At 41.7% G+C, this 24195-nt stretch overlaps 1 protein-coding gene across 1 annotated transcript; it reads right to left on the bottom strand.

Moving 5' to 3' along the window:
- Positions 1 to 809: 809 nt before the first annotated feature.
- LOC121157750 (liver carboxylesterase 1-like) lies at positions 810 to 22714 on the bottom strand. The gene is made up of 14 exons (XM_040982121.1): positions 22663 to 22714; positions 21542 to 21746; positions 20132 to 20264; positions 18161 to 18294; positions 17451 to 17604; positions 15511 to 15615; positions 12705 to 12809; positions 10581 to 10619; positions 8389 to 8533; positions 6609 to 6630; positions 5777 to 6000; positions 2645 to 2776; positions 1721 to 1793; positions 810 to 957 (listed from the first exon to the last, which is right to left on the bottom strand). The coding sequence occupies exons 1-14, from the start codon at positions 22712 to 22714 to the stop codon at positions 810 to 812; spliced, it is 1671 nt and encodes a 556-aa protein (XP_040838055.1).
- Positions 22715 to 24195: the final 1481 nt, after the last annotated feature.

Below are 24195 nucleotides of genomic sequence, written 5' to 3'. Positions count from 1 at the left end.
AAGAAGTTCCTGGATCCTGGCTTTGGATCGGCATAGCATCTGTCATTGTGCTCACTTGGGGAGTGAATCATCGGACAGAAGATCTTCCTCTCTGTCTCTCCTCCTCTCTGTATATCTGACTTTCCAATAAATAAATAAATCTTTAAAAAAAAAAAAACTGTCAGAAGACACAGCCCCTATAAGGGGCCTAAAGAGCTGCTGTGCAGTTGAAGGTATTAAGTGGCTGTGTCAGTAGAGACCATGCAATATTGCCACAAGATCACCATGGAGTTTTTTTTTGTTTGTTTGTTTGTTTTTTTCATTTTGCAGCTTGGTTCTCAGTGTATGCCACTTCCCTCTTCAAAGGTAGCTCCAAACTGGGGGAGGGACACTGTACTCCGTTCACACCAGATCCTGTTGCTGGAAGTTGTGAGGACCGAGAAGGATGGGGTAGACCCAGAGTCTACCTTGGAACTCCACAGCCCAGTGTTCTAGACTCTGTTCACCCCAAGGCCTGCACACCCCCAGAAGGTCACATTCCTACTACTTTTTTTCCTACATCCAATTTCTGAGGAAGATGGACTCATTTTCAGAAGATGCACACACTTGTATGATCTTCCAAAAATGCTTTATTCTAAAGTTGAGACCCAGAGCATCTATTTTCCATTTCCTGATCTGCTCACCCCCACCAGACAATTTCCCAGTTTCAACCATAAGACAACTCAGTGCGTAAATAAATCTCCAGTAAAACATGCCTGCCGTGACTCCTCCTGTGTTGAGGCTGACTTCTCTTCCGATTTTTGGCTCAGTGCTTTCTGTCTGGTGTGATCTCACGGCCTTCTAGCAAGGAGCTCAGTCCAGAAAGCCACTTCCTCGTCTTTCAGCTTCTGGCCTGCCTGGGTGGAGGCTCCGAACTGCAGGTATCCTTCCTGGCGGTCGTACTTTGGCCACTGAGGAAGCCCCTTCCCATTGGGGTTCCTGGGAACAGAATCAAACAGAAATTCCTCCAAATGATGAAGGGTCACAGAAAACCTCTGAGAAAACAGGAACCCACCATGGGTTGTAGGGCTAGAGCATTGTTAATCCATTTTAAGTAGAGTTTATTGATTTAACTGCTGATTTAGACTTCTGTAATAAGTGCTTAGCTTGCCGCACAGAGAGCAAAGGTAAAGCCATTACAGGCCTTGGGATAGCCTAGGCCTACGTTTCAGTTTCCTAGAAATGACGCACCAACTTCTCTGAAGTGGGTTGCCACCAACCCTAGGTAGAGCCGACCAATCAGAAGAGACCTAGAAAGTCCCTGGTCAACAGGTTGTCAGGAGCAATATAGGTAGGTCAATCACAATCCTACCTGTGTCTGTTCATAGAATTTATAATCTATTCTTGGAATTTAGCATTATGTAACTAAAATCCTGTATAAACTGAGTAAGATATGTGGGCAGGGTCCCTTGTCAAGACTCCGCTGTTTGGGATGAGATTCGGACCCCAGCCCTAGCTAGCAATAAAGTCTCTGCTTTTGCATTGCTGCATGTGGAGGTTGTCTGTTCACGGTTGGGCATAAATTCTGGACACAACAAGGTTATCTCTCATAACAGGCTCTTAATCCTTAGAGGTAGCTTGCTCACCATCCCCTTAGGCTGCTGTTTCAGAGAACTCTTGGTGTCAGGCACTTTGGTCAACACCTCTGGAGCTGGATCACTCAAACTGCCCAATAGATCCATTTCTACTCCACCAGCCTTACCCATTTCGAGCAAAGTTGGCCCAGAATTTCATCATCCTCTTGCTCAGTTGGAGTTCCTCTTCTGACACACCCTCTGTGGAGAAGGAGAAAATCATTTGCAACACCAACTGTAGTCCACAGATTGAAGCATCAGTATTATTTGGGAGCTTGTTAGAAATACAGGCTGGGCCCTTATTCCACATCTACTGCATCATCATATACATTTTCTGAAGATTCTGGTTAATTGGTGTGGAGTTTCATTTTGAGAATGGCTGAGCTAAGTCTCAAAAGAGTGCATGTAGTTGTCACACAACCTTGCTGTCATTGTCATCCATGACTGAACACCTGTCCCTCCTCCTCGGTGTAGGTGTGAACCCTTTGATTCCACTTCAATAACTCTAAGTCCAGGATGCACTCTTTCTTTGTTTCCTATGAATTTCACACTCCTAAAATCTTAAAATTAACTGAGCTGCAGGGTTCAAATGTAACTGTTGACAACTGATGCACAGAAGACACTTCCTAAAGGTTTTCCTTAAATATTATATTATTTCAAAGAGTGTTTTACATCAGTGAGACAGGAGGAGAGGGGTATGTGTGTGCACTGACTAGACCTCTGTGACTGTACTGGATTACCCTCACTCCTATTCTAATATGCTCCTGTGGATAGAAATACAGGCTTTCTCCCCAAAGAGCAAGGTTATACAAGAGGCACACCACACATCTTCCTCATGTCTCAAGCTGGGACTCTGAGAATGATGCTGACTGAAAGTAAATGAACAGATGTTTCCCTCATGTGTGTTAGAGTAGGGGGAAGCTTGAGGATTCCCAAGAGTGGTTCAATCCTGTCATAATAAATTTAAAATGAGGAGAGCAACTTCCTCAGAGTCACCAAAGATTGGAACCCAGACCTCCTACTCCAAGCTCTAAGGAAACCAAGAACATTACCTGTAAGAAGTGGAATCCCAAAGACAGAAAAAAGTTCATCTGCGTGATCCCCAATAACTGTCGAAGGTCTCAAACTTGGTGAGAAGCTCGGACGATACCCAAACTCATACATGTAGGTGGGTGCTCCAGCATCTGAGAAGACAGATTGAAATGCAATTCACATTATCAAATGCACACCTGGAAGTTGCCCTGGTTTCCATTTTTGCAGAAATCTCCTGAGAATGGCCATATTAGAGAAAGTGGTTCATGAAATGGAGGTGACTCATTTAAATCTGTATAGCTAGTTCATGCAGTAGGGGAATATGAGGATAATATGAATTGAATGAAGAAATGAGTAGTGAAAACATGGGGCAATGCATTTATATGATTCTCATTACATGTGTTTCAAGTTCATATAAACCCCTCTGCTGTTGTAGTCACAAAATAAAAAATGTCTTTACATCCAGTTCGCATTAGTTTATCTCATTAATAACTGATTATTGTTATTCATTTTGAGAATATCTAGAACCTCAAAGATATCTGCACAGCCTAAGATTGGTATTTCTGGTGTTTCTGTTCCTGTTTTGAGAATAGTGATGCAATACAAGTTATACAAGCCAGGACATTTAAACACAAATATAGAGAATACAAAACCTTTCTTTTATATCTCAGGAAACTGCCAAAATTAACATTCCAATATGTGTATGACCTTGTATATCTTGCTTTCCACTTGTCTTGGGGATCAACATGACACAGTGCTGGCAGAAAACAAAATAGTCTGGGGGAAAAAATCTTGGCTTTCTTCTCTTCCTCACTCTCTTCCTCTCTCGTCACCAAATCTCTCCTCTCAGTGTTCCTTCCGTTGGAGCTGCCAACCCCTGTCTCTTCTGGAATAAGTCATAAACTGTCCATCTTTGGTTCTTTGTACTGATTGTTACATCTACAGAGATGACAATCTGGAAGACAGCCCAAGTGAGGCTGTCAGAGAAGTCTTACAATCCCTGCCACCCACCTGGACCCAACATAAAATTGGAAAGTACTTCAAAAACAATAACACATATGTACATTGCTCATTATTCCATCACACAAATCTGTTTATTATGTTTTAGTAATATAGCCTTTTCATGTATTTAAAATTTAGGTAGTGTTATATAGCTTCTTTATCATAGACTATAACAATATTCCACATTAATAAATGGTCATCCATAAAAGAGATCACAATTATGAGTGTGATATTCCCACATGAGGATGTGGAATGACTTATCTAATCTCTCTTAGCCTGTGCCACAGCAGCTTTGGTTTAGCAATGAGTGTTGTTTGGAACAAGTGTGCTGAGGCCCTCGAAGATTCTGCTTAAACCGTAAATTCAAGATCAAGCAGAACTTACCTTAACCTGTCTCTGTCCTTTGCTGTTTCAGCAAAAGAATTCAGAAACCAATCATGGATGAGAGACCTTGTGTGAATGTAAAAATGTACTATAGAAAGTGTAATGACCATAGGATGCTTTTGAAAATGTTTGCAATTCATTGAGATTCATAAAATCATCCCTACAGTAACTGCTTCTTGTGCTTCTCCCACCACCTCTAACTGCTTTACTCTTCTCTCCTACCTCCCTCCCGCATACCCTCCTGAGTTCTTCAGCCTCTTCCTCCTTCTACCACAAGACAAGATAGCTGAAGATCCTCCCTAGATGATAGCTCCCTGATACTTGACTTTCTAGGCTCGAAACACAAAAGAATACATATACATTTCCATTGTTTATGAATTACTGAGAATATACTCTCCGGACACAAGCATACAAATGTACCATGTTCTGCTCAAAGATTCATGCAAATAAGGCTATGATGTTATTCATAGCATCAAGGTTCAAGTAGCCAGACAATTTATCCAACAGGCTCGAATGACTAAATTGTAACTCATTGATCTGTGGAAACATAGATGCTTTTTGATGGATTTCTATTGGTATTAAGAAAATCTCAGTACTTTTAACAAAACCATAATCTAAAATTGATTTTAAATTATAAATGGCACAGAAAATGATAAGAAGAAAACCAGAAAATTATATGGCAAATATTTCTGAGTACAAATAATACATTGTTTCTTCTTTGTAATCTCCAAATTTAGCAAATTTCTAAAGTGGTAAGTTATGAATTCCATAGTTTGAAAGGTTTTGATCAAAAAAGAATGAAAAAAATTTTTAAGAATAAATCTATGCACTCTTGGCACAAAGGCTCTAAATCAAAAACCATGACACATAAGATACAAAGCAGAAGTTCAATATTGTTGAAATAGCAGCACATGCTGCTGGCATCATATTGGCAAGACATGCCACAGGAGATACAATCAGTGTATAGAACCAACTTGGCCACAGGCTGCTCCTGGCTACAGGGTTTCATAAGGGCCTTAAGTAGCAACGTACAGTTAGAGCCTAGATTAATGCACCAAGGGAGTATTAATAGCACATGCTCCATCCAATTTATTTAGGTTTTTTTAAATTTACATTTTATAAAGTCTTGAATGTAAAACCTTCCCAGCATGGAGTGAAAAGAAAGTCCTGCAGGAGGGACCTATACTCTGCTTAAGAGAAAGATGAAAGGGTTCCAGTAGAAGAATCCTGTGACCTTTGACTACACCCAAACACCACTCAGAATGGGAAACCTGACCCAGGTAAGCTCATGCACCATTAAATTCCCACCTTGCCCACCAGCATGGGTCGATATGGGAAGGTAGCACAGCAGAGTTTGTCTTGTAATCAGCTTACCTACACTGGCTCACTTCAGGATAGACAAAAGCCAGCAACATGCACTGGCAATACCCAGCTTCTTCTTCCCTACACACGCTGCTGCCACTACCTGTGGCCTTCTTGACCCTGTACAGCCTGCCTAGTCCTGGACTTGGCTCCCCTTCTTCCTCTACTTCCAGTCACTAGCAAACTGGTGATGGTGAGGCTTGAAAGACTGATTCTATAACGTCTGAGGTGATGCATTGTTCCTTACAGGTTCTGTGAGTAGCTGACTCAAGGAAAGGATCCAAATGCATTTAGCTTACTTTAGATATCTTTCAAGCTTCACCATCACCAGTTTACACATCAGTCTACGCTGACAGGTAGCCTATGGGTTAGCATTCCTCTTCCATCAAATCTCTGGGACTCACCTCTGTGATAACGAGCCACAACCACAGATGGGACACAAAATAACAAGTCTCCCATCATGTCCATGAACAAGCCCTTCTTTTGCACAGGATCATCTGTTCCTCCCAAGTATTTTTCAATGGCCATCGGAATCAGTTCTTTAGAGATGTTCTGAAACAAGTCAAAAGAGTGAACACCATGGCCCATCCTTCTGATTAAGGCAGTAGATACAGACAGTGGTGAATCTCTACAGCTCTCTGCACATTCTCTGCAGGGGAGAGGCAACAACGTGGAGAAGGCAGAAAAACAGACCGAATGTTTGAGTCCTTATGGGTTTGATTTTGTTGCCATTTAATTAACTTGTGATTCAGGGAAAGCTCACTGCTCTCGTTTGAATCAGAAAAAATTCTCTTGATTTTCCAGACTCTTACCACAACGGGGTAGGATTTCCACAAGAGTTCTGTCGCTGTGTCTTGGTCGAGCCCCTCTTCAGAAAGTGGATAGCCCAATCCCTATTTAAAAAAATAATTATACATTATAATTGACTATGAAGTAATAAGAAATAACAAACTGCCTGACCCAAAGCAAGCCCAATGCACTCAGCATAACTGAGGAAATCCTAGAGAGTGAACTATAAGACTCTCAGTATCTTTTATTTGGGGAGGGGATGGTGACTGTCAGTATCAATGACCCTGCCCAGACCTCTGCAGTCAGAAACTTGGTATGAGCTAACTGTAACAGTGCTTCTAGAAGCTAAAAGCTAAGGCTCCAGGGTGGCTTAGCCACTTTTAACAAAAATATCTGAGTGGTGACAACTTGGCATATGGTGTCTGTAACACCAGTATCCTTTATTGCACACTGGTGGGTGGCCAGTTTGCTCTGCTTCTGACCCAGCTCTCTAAAACAAGCAGCAGAAGATGGTCTACATACTTGGATCACTGTGCCCATGTGGGATACCTGGAAGAAGCTCCCATCTTCTGGCCTCAACATAGTACAGTGATGGCTGTTGTGGCCGTTTGCAGAGTAAATTAGCAGATGGAAAATCTCCACATTTGTCCCTGTCGTCCTCTCTGTGTAACTCTAATGTATGCATAAATAAGTTTAAAAAAATGGTGCCATCAGGTGAATTTACTATTTGTTCCTGATAAACCTTGTAAAGGCAGACAGACTCCTCTAATTTTCTGTTGCTATAAAGAGGCATCAATGGTATATTTTTAACACATTTATTTAGATTTATTTATTCTACTTGAAAGTCAGAATCATTGAGAAAGTGGGATGGACAAAGAGAGAAATGCTCCATCCACTGGCTTATTCTGTAAGTGGCTGCCAGAGTCGGATCTGAGCCAATTTGAAGCTGGGAACCAGGAGCTTCCTCTGGTTCTCCCACATGAGTTCATGAACTGGAGGACTTGAATCATTCTCCACTAATTTCTCAGGCCACTGGCAGCAAACTGAATCAGAAGTGGAGCAACTAGGATATGAATACGTACCCCTATGGGATGCCAGCAATACAAACAGATGATTAGCTTGCTAGGCTACATCACCCAACTTGAGGCTGCATATTTTATAAACAAAAAGACATTTACTGCATTAGCATGCCTGCTAAGACATGCCCAGCTCTCATGTGTACTTTGGGCTACATCACAACATGGCATTTGATATCACAATGAGAGCATCTGAGACAGTGAGAGATACCTTGATCAATAAGGACCAACTATTTTTTTTATTACTTTGTCTCACAGAAACAAATCTCACATAAGTGTGTTAACTCTTTCTTGGGCAGAACTTCCGTGACTCACACTTCAATCTACATTAAAGTTTCCACAACTTCTTTTAAAATCTTTCAATTGCAAACATTCTTCATTTCCTAAGACCTGGTCTCCAGGTCACTGTGGAAAGAAATTGCACATCCTCAGTGGGTGCCTTAACTCAGCTTAAACCACTGCATCCTGTTTTCTTCTCCAGGATAGAATGCATTAACAAACACAAGTGGTCTAGATACACATACAAACCATGCCTCAAAACCCACACCACTGCGATTTCCTCTTAGTCCAGGCCAGGCGTGCCCTTCTCCAGCCTATGGTTTGAGGAATCTGAGCTCAGTTCAACATAAATTCTTTTCCCTATTGCAGTGGTTTAGTGAATAACATCTGTCTTTATGTTTTAATGAGTAGCTAACATTCAAAAGTCTTGAACAGGCAGAAAGGCCCTCTTCCTTCTTGAAGTCAACTTTAACTCAAGAGGAAGCACCATTCTCTAGTCTCCAAAGAGGTGGGAAGAACACGTTGTGGAGACCTTGGGGCACCTGTGAGTATCAACCAAGGTGAGAGGCCACTGGACCTCACTCTGGAGCTCCTTCCTTCCCATTCAGTTTACCCTTCCCACAATGATTACCTCTGTAGATCTCCCAGCCTTAACATTTTGGGATTCCTAAACTGAATGACATTTGAGGAGTGTTTTCGCTGTGAAGTAACCAGGAAGATACCCTTAAGGGAACAGTTGCTCCACCATAGAGATTTCCACAGAAACACACTAGTTCAGAATGGGACAGCTTCTCTAGATTTAAGAGTGTTTGGAGAAGGGGTGGAGGAGTGATAAGTGGGAGGCTCAGTCCTTTCAAGTGACCTGCATGAACTCACTGATGGAAGATTCCAGCCAAACTCTTGCTTGTTGAATCCCACGATGTAGGGGACCTTGTTGAATTTCTTTTCTGCCAGAATCTCTTCAGGAGCTTTTGGCAGCAGCACCCCATCAACAACTGTGGTCATGAAGATGTAGCTCTGAAAAGAGAGCAGCACAATGTCTTTGATTCTACCTTCCCATGTAACCCCCATGCCACCCTCTTTTTTGATCTGAAATTAAGGTCATCACAATGGATCTGAAGGACTGGGTTGAACCAAAGATGAATAAGTCTCTAATAGCAATTGGTCTGCATTCCACATTCTGTGAACATATTTAGTCATCCTTGGTATAATCCAGTGTCTTCTGATCCATTGTGATCGATGGGAGTGATCTTCATTTGAATACACACACACACACACACACACACACACACACACAAACACCCACATATATATATATATATATATAATATGCTTATATGCTTACACCTATAAATATATTTGTTTATATTTTAAACATATTTCTTTTGTATAGGTTTTACTTGTCTTATTTGAAAGTCATAGTTACAAATAAGAGGCAATACAGAGATTAAGAGAAATTGAGAGAACAGAGAGAAACAAAGATATCCTCCATTCACTGTTTCACTTTCCAGATGGCAGCAATGTCCAGGGACAGTCAGGAACTATAACTCCATCTGGGTATACCACATGAGTTGCAGGGGTCTAGGTACTTGGTTCATCTCCTGCTGCTTTCACAGGTGCATTGGTAGGCAGTTGGATCCAGGCGTAAGAGCCAGTACATAAACTGGGGCTCATACAGAATGCTGGCATTGCAGGCAGTAGCTTAACACTGTGTGCCATAATTTCAGCCCTGAGCCCTGAGATATACAGTTCAATCTAAAGCATGAATATAGATTAGTTGTAGCTACAACATTCATGAGTATTTCATATGTATTAGAAAATCTAGGCAAATTATTTTAAGTTTTTTATATAAAAAACACACTTTTTCATTTTATTTTCCAAAAATTAAAAAAAATATTTTCATTCATTTTCATTTTATTTAAGGTTAGAAAGTCTGAGGAAGGAGATGGACCCAGAGAGATAAAGAGATCTTTTACCAAACAGATCATTACCAAAATGCTTACCACATACAGGATTAGTTAGGTCAGGACAAAATTGGGAGCCTGGGCCTTAATCTAGGTCTTCAAGGTGGTGGTAGAGATCCCAAGTACTTGAACTATGACCTGCTGCCACCCAAGGTACACATTAGAGGAATCCAAAATCAGAAGCAAATCTAGGACTTGAAACCAGGCACTCTGATAGGGGATGCAGGGTCCAAAGTAACTTTTTAAACAATGCACCGAATAATTGCTTGGTTTAACCTTGCTGAATGATTGATTGAATCTTACTTAACCCTTATAAGGCTATTCAGCAAACTGGTGTGGTATACAGGTTGATATAAAACAGGACAAGATGGTAGAGATGTTTCTGAGCCAATGTCACCAGAATCTGGCAAGTCATGAGCATATAAGAGGGGATGAAATAAGAGTTCATCAGGATGTTATTAGAGCCCCCGGGTGCTAGGAGGAAGGTGGTGTCTGCAGGACCAACATGATCTTAGGACTTTCAAAGACACCTTTGCTGCTCCAGGAAACAGACTATAGGGAAGGGGCAGATGACAAGAGATTACACATTGAGTTCCCTGCACTGCACTAATCCAAGCATTGGGTGCTGTCTCCTTAGATTATGATTAGCTTTGAAGTGACCACCAGTGCTTGGAGTCTGAGCACTTCTGGAGGCTGTCTACTAGCATAATACATCAATCTCCATCCAACTCAATACAGGTCCCTGAAGAAACATCTTAGCATCTCCTTCTCCTAAAAATGGAAGGTGTCACCTCAGCATCCAACATGGAACCATCATAGGAATCAGAAAGTGTGTGTTGGGTGGAGAGAATGACTGAGCCCAGAGGACACAGAGTTAGTGCCTGGGAGCAGTAGGCTGAGAATAAAGGGAACAGATTCCATTCTGGCCATTGGTTTTCCTGCCTGTGTTACCAGACAAGTCACTACCCATCCTGTGCTTCAGCAACATGCACAAAAGACATGACTAATTCCACCAAGGTGGATTTTCATCAACAGGGATGAGATCAGAGGTTAAAGATGGCAAGACCCACAACCTGAAACAAAAAGTAGAAGGCTCCTACCTCTGTAGGATCTCCATCAAAATCCACAACGAAGAATTTCTGTGAAGACAAAGGCAGAGGATGTGGTAAGAAGGCTTCCTGGGGGAAAGATGACCATGTACACTGCACACATGAAGAATCAAGTGCTCTCTCCCTATGCCTCCTTGTCTGGTTGAGAGCAATCAGACAGGACACAGGTTCTTCTACACCTGAGCATGGGATGTGCGAGAGGCAGGCACCAGAAAGGAAAGACAGGCCATGGTAATAGTTCTCAGTCACAGGTAACAGGGAGAGGTCATCACCTTGCTGTGCCTGCCTAACCTACATTTCTTCCCCCTACGATTCTCAACTAAACATCCTAGTTGCGTGGTCTTCAGACACTTACATGTGCCTTAAACACCTCTGATGCTAAACAGAGCTTATTTCAAGGGTGGGAACATGACTGTGTCAGTCCAAAAGTGCTTACCTCAGAACATTTACTATACTGATTGGGAGCAGTACTTCTGCATAGCTAACATGCATCCACACTGTTGTTGTGTTTAATCTCCCCAGGGGACAAATCTACCTGAAATGGATTTCAAACATCAGGAGTGCAAAGATGAACTTAATAATATTCTGATATTTAACAACAGACACATCTGGATCCAGCCATGTTCAAACATCAACCCCTTGAATTTATACTACCTGTAGATTCTAACATACTCCTTTTTCTGTTCATGTCACCTTGAGTTGATTTTTTTCATCTTGAATTAGAAAGTGCTGCACATGCAGCCCCTCTAAAGCACACACCATGCAAAACTTGTCATTGATTTGTGGTCAACATTATTTCCGTGATGTCAAAGTTACACTGCACTCAGCAGTCTTCCCTGAACGTAAGAAGTGACCAGTAAGGACCCTGTTTTGTGTATCATAGCCCCATTACCCAGGTGTGTGTGTGTGTGTGTGTGTGTGTGTGTGTGTGTGTGTGTGTGTGTGTGTGTAAATCATGAAAGTACTTCAATAAAAATTTAGAAAGAAAACCTCAGAAGATTGTCTTGGGATGTCTGATTTCTCTGATTTGCCATAAAGTCACCAAGATTTTCCTATAAATCTATGTCCTCTTTTTATATTTAGACAATTGAGAAAATAGTTGCCTATTTCAATGTATTAGAAAAGAGTATTTAATTCTTTTAGCATGTTGGTCACCTTATTGGAGTCCAACAAATTGTGCTCAAGCACAGGACTACACTGGACACAACCCAGGGACATAGCACCATGATAGAGACCTATCCTGAGGGTTTTGGGTATCTGCAGATATCCAGAGACCAAATACAGATTTTAGGATCAGCCTGAGCCTAAATGAACACCTTCTTGTGCATACAGAATAATCCTGATTAGCCCTGAATATTTTGTTCTCTGAGCATTTGTCCTGATGAGTACTTCAGTGTTCAACTGTACCTCAAATGATACGTTAGTCCAACCTGCTGACCATTGCTCCACTGCTTTGGGACCTTCCACTGGGACTCTCCTCTAACAAATTTTACAGTCTCTCAACACCATCACCTGGAATGTGTACTTTTGGGGGGAAACTCAAACTATATCAAAAACACTGAATTTCTCCTAAAATCATAATTGAAGTAGCGTCAGAGAAGTCTAGAAAATTGAATCTCTATAGTGTTATACTTTAGATGTCTTCTAATCATTCAACTTAAATTGTAGCACATTTCTAAAAATCTATGTGCCCAACAACACAATCATCTAAATGCAGGATGGTGGTTACTTTTGGAATATGGAATGGGTAATTCATTTAAAACATACCTGAATACAAGAATGGCAAAATTCTAGGATTTTATAAAGATGAGGGAATATTATCCACTTTCTTATTTCAACGTTACCTTAACTTTTTTGACATGTGAAGTATTTCACAATACTTTGAATAGTGATTATTAAACAATTTTAATCATGATATTGCGGAAATTTTTACATTTGAATTATTTAACAATAAAAAAGGGAAACTGAAATTCCACTTTCAGATTGAGGGTCTGACACTCCTCCTGGGAGATGAAGAAATGTCCCATCTAGTGTCTCCAGGGCAAGAGGACAGTTGAAATGATGATCTGTGAGGTCCAGTACACAGGGTGGGGCCACTGGGAGGGAAAGACCTACCATTTCCCGTGTTACTTCCAGGAGTTCCTCCTCTGTCTTCTGGCGCAGGCAGTGAACCATGACAGCTGAGGTGGTGGTAGAACACCCAGCTGTGACAGCAATTTTCTGTAGAGATCATGAAGAACAGAGTTCAGCATCATTGTCCTCTCTTTACATGAATACACACAGAGGTGTCCTAGCCTAATCCCAACCTCCAAAGGCAGCAGAAATACTCTGTCCCAGCAGAGATGGGTTCATGTTTCACACGGTGTTGCCTCTGTTACAAATTTGAATTGAGAGAGGAACAAAATATACATTCTCTGTATCTCAATAATGCCTGGATCCTTTTAACACAAGAATAATGATCCCAGTGTTGAATATCTCAAGAGAGACAGTGTGGAAATGGAGTAAAAAATGCAGAATCCTGAACTCCACTTTGTTTTCATGTCCTGCCTCCTGCATCTAGTAGCTGTTGGTCTCAGGCTACTACATTCCTTGTGTTTCAGATTTCTTCATCATAGGTCGTAGTGGGGAATGACTGTACTTGTCTTGTAAGATGGAATGGTACATGTAAAGTCAGCAGGAGGGCACTGGTGTCCTGCATACTAAGACAGCAGAATTGCTTTACATGCAGGAAGCCTAGGTACCATGACTGACACAAAGAAACCTGGGAAAGTACAGGTTATGATGGAGGTATGACCCCTAAAGAAGTGGCCTGATGGGCATCTCAATGCATCCTTGATGGTTTTCAGTTGAGTGAGGTGTTTGTGTCAAAGCTGCAAGTTTCCACCTTCAAATTCATGCCTGGGAGCCAAAAGCTTAATATAACCTCTATTTAGGGTAAGGGTTAGCAAGCAGTATTGTTGGTCAGCAATAAATATTTGGTGTTTATGGTCTCCATTATATTTACTCTCACTCTGCTATGGTTAGGAAAAGCAGTCATGAGCAACAAATAAATGAATGAGTATTTCTGTATAAAGCTTCATTTAAGACATTGAAATTGGCATTCAGTGTCACTAATGCAGCTCATGAAAGACTATTATTACCTGGATTTATTTACTCAGTCATTTACAAATGAAAAATAACACATTATTAGAGCCAAACATCATATAAATTGGGACAGATTTAGTCATAGTTCTATGGCAAGACATTTAGGACCCTAGTTATCCATATAGTCTCTTTTTCTCTCTTAAAGAATGCACACAGGTCAATTTTGTGGTTAAACTGGAAAGCTACCACCTGTAATGGTTAATCCTATATCAGGGTGTTCATGTCGCAGCTAATCTGCAGCCACCCAGCACCCAGCTAGCCAATGTACCCATGACCAAGGACTTGGGCTCTTCCCAATCATGTATGGGAGAAGAATGGCTTTCAGGATCCTGTTTGCAGCTTAGATCGGCCTTTTGGGAGTGAACTAACAGATCAAAGAGTCACCCTCCCACCCCACCCCACCTCTCTCTCCATCTGGCCTTGAAGTGGATCTGCTCAGTTGCCTCCTGCCCTGACTTCTCTTACAGGCCACACTTGTTAGGACAGTATTTAAGCAGCACTGCAACCCTGAGTCTCTGTCCTAAGTGGAACTGACTGAAGTGGAGAGCTAATCACATCAGCACTCTTGTTATCTAAGCACAGAATGCTTAAGTGAATAGCCTGACTACTTTGTGGAGTCCACAAAAGTGGAAAACACAGGGGATAATAGGGTGAGCATCTGGATTGTTTCCTCCAAAGCACACTGCACTGAAACTGTCAAAGTACAAGACAAAAAGAGAATTCTAAACTTAAACATTCACATATAAGCATTTTTTCAAAAACTAACAACAGGCTTCTTGCAACAGGTCTCTCAAATAATTAGAGAATGAATATGTACCCAAAGGGTTCATGAAAAAATGAGAAGATACTCTCATTTTGGTAAAATAAATAAATAAATACATTTATATATTTTAAAATTCTAACATGGCCATTTCATAATCTGCATTTCCAAGTATATTTAAACATCATTGGTCAACTACTTTGTTGACTAAAAAAATTAAGTATGAAAAGAAAGTGAGTAAATAACGTACAAATAGCAGTCACATCACTCCAGCACATTGTTCACGTTCCCCCTTGGTCATTAATTCCATGCTATGATCCTGACACTGAACAAACACTGATCTGTTCTTCACCTTGAAATTGTACCTTTCCTATACTGTCTTTATGCTTTTATGTGTAACATTATAAAATGGACTTTTATAGCACATAACCAAAGTCTATGTGAAAAAAACAATAGTTAAAAACTACTCTATGTTCCCTTGTAATTCATACATTTTATGGGAAAGTAAAAAAGAATACTTGTTAAATAAATGATCAATAAATGAATGAGCCAGGACCTAATCACAGTCACAGACACTCAGGGAGAAACAAGAATGTTCCTGTTCATCCTAGAAGTGCATCCTCCAGGTCTCAGATTCTGAGCCACAATCACAGTCACTGTCCACCACCCACCCAGCACTCTAGCCTGGCACACTTGCAAAAAAGTAGACAGTGGGCAGTGCACAGCACTACAGCTCAGAGTGGCAACCGCAACCAGAAGTTGCAGGCTGCCCCTGCTCTTTTGCTGACTTTGTGAAACTGCTTCTGTGCTCTTCTCAGATTTGCTTGATTATCTAATTATTAGGCTGGGTGAGGTGTCTCCTTGTCCTTTTCACTCAGCGATGCTTCCAGGACCTCAGGTGTCCTTTTCACTCAGTGATGCTTCCAGGACCTCAGGTGGATCCCCGAGTATGAAAGAACCCTGATGAATCAGGACAGCAGAGAAAAGGGGGCAGCAGCTGTCCAAGGTGAGACCTACCTCGGCCAAAGGCTTTGGGTTCCTACTGAAGATGCCAGGGATAAGCGCCACACCACTCTCTGAAATGGCTCGACGGAAGAGGTTCTTGGCCAGAGGTGATAAAACCTGAAAGGGGAATAGAGAGGAGGAGAGATCATGCTCCTGGGGAGAGGGTCACCAGCACGCATCTCGTCAAGGCTTCCTCAACACGCTGCTCTGCCTGGCAACTTTCCTGCACACCCTGGGGATCTGTGGATGCAATGATTCTTGCCTGGCCTGGCCCATTGTGCCAAGCTTCCCCTGGACCTGGCTTCTCCAAAAGAACCTGAGCATGATAAAACCAAAACAAAGAGCAAGAGACAAAACAGAGCACAGCAGTCAGAAAATACAGCCTGGCAATTCTAGCCACCCAGTCTGAACCACTACTCCTATTATGAGGAATTTTCTACAAAATACAAATCATAGAGGACCTGGCACAGTAGCCTAGTGGCTAAAGTCCTCACTCTCCATGTGCCAGGATCCCATATGGGCACTGTTTCCTGTCTCAGCTGCCCCACTTCCCATCCAGCTCCCTGCCTGTGGCCTGGGAAAGCACTGGAGGATGGCGCCAAGTCTTGGAAACCTGCACCCACGTGAGAGACCTGGGAGAAACTCCTGGCTCCTGGCTTTGGATCAGTTCATCTCCAGTCATTGAGGCCACATAAGGGAGTGAACCAATGGGTGGAAGATCTTTCTCTCTTCTCCTTCTCTTTGTAATTCTGACTTTCCAATAAGAATAAATAATTCTTAAGACTTCCAAGAGCGCTCATGTTGTTACTGAAAGTGAAAATTGGAGACAGCCCAGATTTCTAATATTAGGAAACTGGGTGAAAGAACAAGTTTTCATTTTGGCTTCAGAATATTGCCAATAACAAAGAACATATGATGTATATGTATTTTAATGCTTGTAGAAATACATAATAATACTTTTTATAGTAACTAAATGTTAGAGATAGCTGTAGATAGATGATGGGTAGATATAATAGATGATAAGTATTATGGACAAATACAAATGACAGCCAAAATGATAGATAGTCGTTAGACATATAAAGGTACTGAAAATAGCTAGACAATCATGGAAAAAGTAGCAGAAAATATGTGCAAAATACTGACATAACTATCCTAGAATTGGTATTATTGGTGATATTTCTCTTCATTGGAATTATACAAGTTCTTCCCATTTTCAACATTTACATGTAAAAACATTTTCAAGCATTCAATTCTAAAGTCAAGACATGTCTTAAAATTACACTAGCAGTTTGAACACTCTGTTTAAGTCTGGCTCAACTGGAGGGTTTCCTAAGGCTCAGCACTTTCTAAAACATCCTTTAGTGTCTCCCCAACCATTCTCTACACAAGAAGACCTGGCTTGCCCAGGTTATATCTGTGGCCCACCTCACCCGTCCTATTCCTCCCTGTCCACATTCCATCTTTTCTCCTTCCCCTAACCTTTCCATCCACCTCATTTTCACAGATAGCTGACCTTTGTCTCAAGCATGGAAACTGTCAGAGCTGCTCAGAGGAAGCCCCATTCTCCTCTTGTTGATCACACCTTGTAGACAGGCTCCCAAGCCGGATAAGGGGATTTCAACCAATTCTGCACCCCACTTTCCTTTATTCATACCTGCTTTCCAAGAGGTCAACCATAACGTTATCAGAAACAAGAGAGAACTCAGCTGAGGAAGGAAGGGAGGAATGAGCCTGCCACAGGTTGCAGGATACTCTGTACCCTGAGACTGACACTGAATCCTGTACTTCCTGGGGGCTATAAAACATTTGTTCTTTTCCAGCATCTGATGCTGTGCAAGTAACAGGGTCATCCCTGAATGCAGGAATTGAAAATAAATTTGGGCACAGCAATATGGTTGGTCTCCTAAATTTCCTACAGTAGACATTGTGCTTGGGGGTCGTGGGAGACTTACAAGAACAGACACACTTTGAGCACCTGCTGACTCTCCAAAAACAGTCACAGAGCCTGGGTTCCCTCCAAAGTTGGCAATGTTGTTCCGGACCCAGCGCAGTGCAGCCACCTGATCCCAGTGACCCCAGTTCCCTCGGCTGTGTTCATCCCCTGTGCTGTAAGACAACAGGGTGAGGTGCACAGATATTATGGCAGGGTTCCCAGGACCACAGTGGACCAGAACTCAAGTCAGGCTTCCAGAACAAGGCTGCTTTCCATATCACTGACACAGGCATCTTCTTCTGTCTCCTATTTCCACAGCATGGTTTTGGGTTGAGCTCTGCCTTCACACATCTGACAGCTCTGAACTGAGAATCTGCTATGTGTGCCTCAAAGTGCTCTGTAAGCTAGAGAACACCTGAGAACTAAATAGGCAAAACTCAACACACTGAGCTCACACCACAGAGCACAAACAGTGAATCTAGAACTAAAAACAGACAATGAGAGGAAAATAAGAATTTGTCAGGCATATTAAATGTTCCAGGTGGAGGAAACAACACAGGAACAAGTGTGTCTAGGGGAAGTGTAGGCAGATGGAGTCTAATCATGAAGGAATTTGCATTCCTCATTAAGGAGTGTAGACAGGGTTCTGTTGAGGACACCCATGACTAGGGCTTGCTCTAAGCTTTCTCGCCTTGGAGTCTATTCCGAAAGGGGAGCCTAACGACTTACCTGAAGAATCCCCAGATGCCCAGACGGTACTGAACGGTCACCACCACTACATTTTCATGTGCAGCCATGGCCAGCCCACTAAACTCTGATGCTGAACCCATCAACAAAACACCTCCATGGATCCACACCATAACCTACAGAGGGAGCAGGCAAAAATACTGTTTATAACAAGTAGAGCAGGGGCCCAGCGCGGGGGCACAGTGGTTAAGGTCCTCGCCTTGAACACCCGGGATCCCATATGGGAGCCAGTTCTAATCCCCGCAGCCCCTCTCCCCATCCAGCTCCCTGCCTGTGGACTGGGAAAGCAGCCGAGGATGGCCCAAAGCTTTGGGACCCTGCACCCGTGTGGGAGACCCGGAAAAGACTCCTGGCTTCAGATCAGCATAGCATTGGCCGTTGCGCTCACTTGGGGAGTGAATCATCGGACACAAGATCTTCTTCTCTGTCTCTCCTCTCTGTATATCCGCCTTTCCAATAAAAATAAAATAAATCTTTAAAAAAAATAACAAGCAGAGCAAACAAAGAATTTAAATGTTTTCTGGCTTGATAATCTATCTCTTGGTCAAGAAGGTTATGCAAGAATATTCACTGGGGCTTAACAAAGTTGTAAAGGCCATCTTTCTCCTCTTACACTATTCCAGATTGTCCAAGGCAAACATGTGATATTGTCTTTCTACTGGTTCCCAAGTGCCATCTCTACCCAAAATTCCTTAAACTGAAAACATCATCATAAGAACAGCAAAGACCTAGGTCTCCTGTATTCCCCAACATTCCAATCATTTCTATGCATATATTTTTCCAGTTCAACGTATACATGAACAAAGACCTTTTATTAAGTTTTTAAGAAGCACATGGAATATGTATGTTGTGAAAAACTATGATGATTTTAATTTTAGTACCCAAATAAAAATCTTTAAAAATAGATTTCCATGAATTATTGAAGTACTATTTTTTTTTTCAGCTTAACTAGAGGAAATTCTTTGGTGAGACCTAAATGTGTGTACAATAAAAGCTGACCTCAAGAAACATATATTCCAGGCCAGGTGCAGTAACCTAGAAGCCATTTGGGCACCTGTTCCTGTCTCGGCGGTCCTGCTTCCCATCCACCTCCCTGATTGTGGCCTGGGAAAGCAGTCAAGGACTGCCTAAAACCTTGGGATCCTGCACCTGTGTGGGAGACCTGGAAGAAGCTCCTGGCTCCTGGCTTCAGATTAGCTCAGCTCCAGCCACTGCAGTCACTTGGGGAGTGAACCAATGGATGAAAGATCTGTCGCTCTGTCTTTCCTTCTCTCTGTAAATCCAACTTTCCAATAAAACAAGCAAATCCTAAACACTGGACCACCTACAAAATGTAAAAAGAAAAAGCAAACAAACAAACAAAAACCTGGTTCATAGATTGTTTTGATAACTTTCCAAACTCTGTCAGGCAGCAATGAAAGTTGCTATAGCTGGATTTTGTATGCAGTGACTGGAACGTAGATAGAATGTCATACAGGGACTTGATTCTAAGACCATGACTAAGATGATGGGTTTGAAGTTCAGAGATCCTCAGCTCTTCTCCTGACAATGTTGCTGTGTAAACTACTTTATATTTCTGGGACTCAGTTTCTAAGAGTTGAGTCATCAACTCTTCTCTATGATTCAACTCAAAATTAATTGGAAATTATGTCTGCGGCTCTGAACATCAGATTCTTAAATTATCAACTAAGAACAACAGCTCTTGTTCCTTTTATTGGCATGAAGGAATTGGGAATTTAAACATGCATCAAAGATATACTAACCAGAGGCCCTATGTCACTGGGGACAACTGTGATGGGAAAAGTGATGTTTCTTCTGATTAAAGCAAGTCTTGGGAACCCTGAATCAGTCCTGGACAATGAAGCCACCGTCCAAGCTGACTTCATCCTCTTGCATTCCACGACAGGTGATCCTAGAAGTTGAGACCTAAAGATTAGGGGCCCCCATGCTTACCGGCAGCCTACTTTTCTTAACTAAGTTGCTGGGAGTGTAAACATTTAAGTAAAGGCAGTCTTCAGACATATTAAGAGCAGTATTCTTCATGTCTGGATTAAAATCTAAATTGACTGTTGCGATTTGAGGACACCTGAGGAGGACAAGATCATTGAGTTATAACCATATTTCAGCAAGATGTTTGCTGAGGCAGACTCTGGACTAGGATGTTCAAATTCATATTTAAAGCTCTATTTCCAGACTCAAATCAGTAGAATTGGTAGAAGGTGAAGGTAACATCTTTGGAACCACTTTAGAACTGCACATCTGTCCAGGCACAGCCACTCATTTCCTGTGTGATCTCAAGTGGGGCTCAATCTTATCTGAGAATGCATCTGCCATGTTCACGTGAGGAAAGAGAGGTTCTTTTAAAGGGTCTAAATGTCTGATCTGCAGGGCTGTAGTGTGTCTGATGAGAGATCTCAAAGATCAACACAGATTACATTTGGTTTAAATGATTGGTTCTGTCAGAGAACCACAGCCTATTTGCGGAGATAATGACTACACCTAGTTAAACGGGCTCATGTTACAAGGCACATGTGTTTCCAAGATTCTTATAAGCATCATTCACTGATACCAGAGTCCCTGGGAGGCAGGTACCCCATAATGTCCACAGAATTAGCTGGGGTAAGTGACGCACTCAAAGCCAGCGGACACAGTTATCAGAGGGCAGAATAACATCAACAAGGTGATGTCTGCCTCCCATGATGGAAAATGTACCTATAGGAGGTAAATCTACTTAGCAAAAAATACTGGGAGAAAAATACTTCAATTCTACTAGTATTACTATAAGAAAGGCTGAATTAGCCTTAATATTGTTATTATCTTATTATTGTTACACTATGCCTATTATACAGGCCAAATTTGTTTTTTTAAGAATTTTAAAAATTGGTCCTTAATCACCCATATAAATATTTCATGTTCTCTATTTAAAATTAGATTCTAGACACACACCCAATCCTGCAATGTGTTAAGGTTCATTCAAGGCAGGTAATTAGATAGGATAATTATTTTTATCTTTCTCTTTCGCTCAACTTTTTCCAAAGCATGACATACTAACATATTACATGACTCATGTATGACTTTGCACAATGTATGGCTATCTCTACCCCACTGGTGAGAGGAAAGCTATATGAAGGTAAAGATCTTTGTTTTTTGACCAGTGGATCCGAAGAATTCAGAATAAGTGTGGTACAAATAGGTGCTCAATAAATATATCATGAATAAAATACTCAGATTGACATGAAAATTAAATGATGTTCTTGGGACCTTATGAACCATGGAAACAAATCGAGGGTTTCCCTCCCTACATCATCCTGAAGCCACCTCTTCCACTGAAAGATGCCATCACCAGCCCCTTGTAAGACTTACCTGGGAGGATAGGAGGTGGTATTCTTCACGTAGCTCCATGACTCTGCAGGTTCTGGCGGTGCAAACCTCAGGGATCCCAGCGGGGGCTTGGCAAAGGGGATTCCGAGGAAGACGGCCACGGGCTGTGCCACTCCTTCTACACTGACAAACTTCCCCAGGACTTTGCCCTGCCTGGTGTTCACCACAGGTGGTGCAGTTGTCTGCCCTGGGGGATGGAGAGAAAAACAGGATATATTAGAAGGGAAAAGGTTTGATCTGGACTCCAGGTGGGTTTTTCAACATTGAAGACATTATCTTTGAGTTGTGTAGGATGATGCCACAGGACAGGTTCCCTTGAAGACTGACAGGCAGTATAGTAAGGAGCAAGAAGAACCATCCACCTGAAGGTGAAGTGCTCTCCCTGGATGTTGGTGACTTCTTGGAGGATTTTAGTGTGAACCAGAAAGGAAAGGTCAAAGAAAAAACTCATCGTCAGTAAGAGCAGGACTCACAATGTCCACTGGAGAAATATGAGGAATAGATCACTACATTAATGGAGGCACAGGAAAAATACACAGTCATGGCTAGAAGTCAGAGAGCAGTACAGAGGGGAAAGGATGGATCAGAGAAGAATCTTCTAGGCACGAGCTGCACTGATGCAGGATTACAAAGATCAGGAGTTACCATTCAAACTCCCAAGCATGACAAAGTGTGCAGACAAGTTGTGACATTAGCAGAAGCAGTGAGACTAGAAAAGGCAGCACTTAACACTCAGATACATGGAAGGCATACACTGCAAATACTGACACTGTGCTATATATTCCAGTTCTCTTGTAAAGTTATGATTTGGCCATAGCCAGACATAAAACTAATCATGTGTGAGTCTTCAGTGTAGCTCATTGTCTTCCTGCATATATGATCCAGGCTCCTGTGATCTATTCTCGTGAATTCTTCCCCCTGCCCTAAGCATCTCTTCTCAGAATAACCAAGTAAGGCTGGGATTACCCAAGTCCAGCAGGTACACACTGCCGCAAACCAGAACTGACAGGCAACACTCCCCTTTGTATCTCCACTCAGCTTGTCCTGGTCTAAGCATTCTGAATGTGTCCCACCCCCAGCATTTGTATTTGAGAAGCACTCACCCCAAGCTGTGGAGGCAGCAAGAGAGGCCAGGACCAGAGCACAGAACCACATCATGGAAGGAGTGCACCTGCTGGGACCAGCAAGTTCTCCCTGCCTCTTATAGGAGCTGAGTAAGGCAGCCCAGAGACCAACCCTTGATCACAAATCTCCACCCTAGATCCAAATGCTATATATATAAAATACTTGTTCAAGAAGCATTTTTCTCCCTTGTCGAACTCTGCTTTAGTACTCTTTGAATTTCTCCAAGGCAGGCAAAAAGAAGCTTCGATTTGGAGACCTCAAAATCAGCTTGAAAATTTTTAAATTCACTCCCAGAACTGATATGATGTATTTGGGTTTTCTCTCCCTTTTTGGTTACTTTTGCTAATGATGTATCATTTTTCATCTTTCAAAAGAGTTCTTTAATTCACTGATTTTACATATTTTTACTTAGAATTTTATTGATTTCTAATCAAACTTTAACGATTTCATTCTATTAACTTTGGATTTGATATTTTGTAGGTTTTCTAAGTTATGCAATGTATTAACACAGTACTTTTTTATGTCTTTCTGGTTTTTTGATGTTGCCACTAATTGTTGTGAACTTACCACTTAACACTGCTTTTGGAATGTCCATAAACTTTGCTATGATGTGCTGTCATCTTCATTTGTTTCCAGGAAACTTAGTGTTTCTATGACAGACTATTCATTCAGTAGCCTGATAACCAGTCTGCATGTGTTTCATATTTTCTGGGATCAATTTAATGATGATCCGAAAAGCTACATGCTATAGTATCAATTTTTTTTAATATGTTAGGGCTTTCCTTATGGTCCAGCATGTGGTCAAACTTAGTGTGGGTTCCAAAAATTCTTGAAAACATTGCATTCTGTGATGTGCAATGAAAGTTCCATATGTATAATCAATTAGGTCCAATTGATCTACAATATATTAGTTCTGATTTTCTTTGTTAATTTTCTGTTTAGTCACTGTATACTTTAATGAAAGTTGGGGTGCTGAACTTCCTTAATATTACTGTTTGGAGGGCCCAGCGAGATAGGGTAGCAGTTAAGGTCCTTGCCTTAAACACTCCAGGATCCCATATGGACACTGGTTCTAATCCCCGCAGCTCCACTTCCCATCCAGCTCTCTGCTTGTGACCTGGGAAAGCAGTCAAAGATGGTCCAAAGCCTTGGGACACTGCACCCACGTGGGAGACCCAGAAAGAAGTTCCTGGCTCCTGACTTCAGATCAGCACAGCACCAGCTGTCGCGGTCACTTGGAGAGTGAATCATCGAAGGGAAAATCCTCTCTCTCCTACTCCTCTCTGTACATCTGCCTTTCCAATAAAAATAAATAAATCTTTTAAAAAACATTACTGTTTGGAGTCTACACTCTTCAACTTTCAGTCTATGTGTACCATTTTTTTCACATAGATTTTTTATAATGGGCAGCAGGTCTATTTATTTAATCTATTCAGGGAATATATAAGATTTAATTGGAGTTTAGATACTTACATCAAGATTATTATTGAAAGGTAATGAAGGGGCCCGTC

The sequence above is a fragment of the Ochotona curzoniae genome, unplaced genomic scaffold (genome assembly GCF_017591425.1).
Source record: "Ochotona curzoniae isolate NIBS_2020 unplaced genomic scaffold, NIBS_Ocur_1.0 contig_3622, whole genome shotgun sequence".
Taxonomy (NCBI): Eukaryota; Metazoa; Chordata; class Mammalia; order Lagomorpha; family Ochotonidae; genus Ochotona; species Ochotona curzoniae.
The sequence above is the reverse complement of the archived record's forward strand: the minus strand, read 5'-3'. Positions and strand labels throughout refer to the sequence as shown.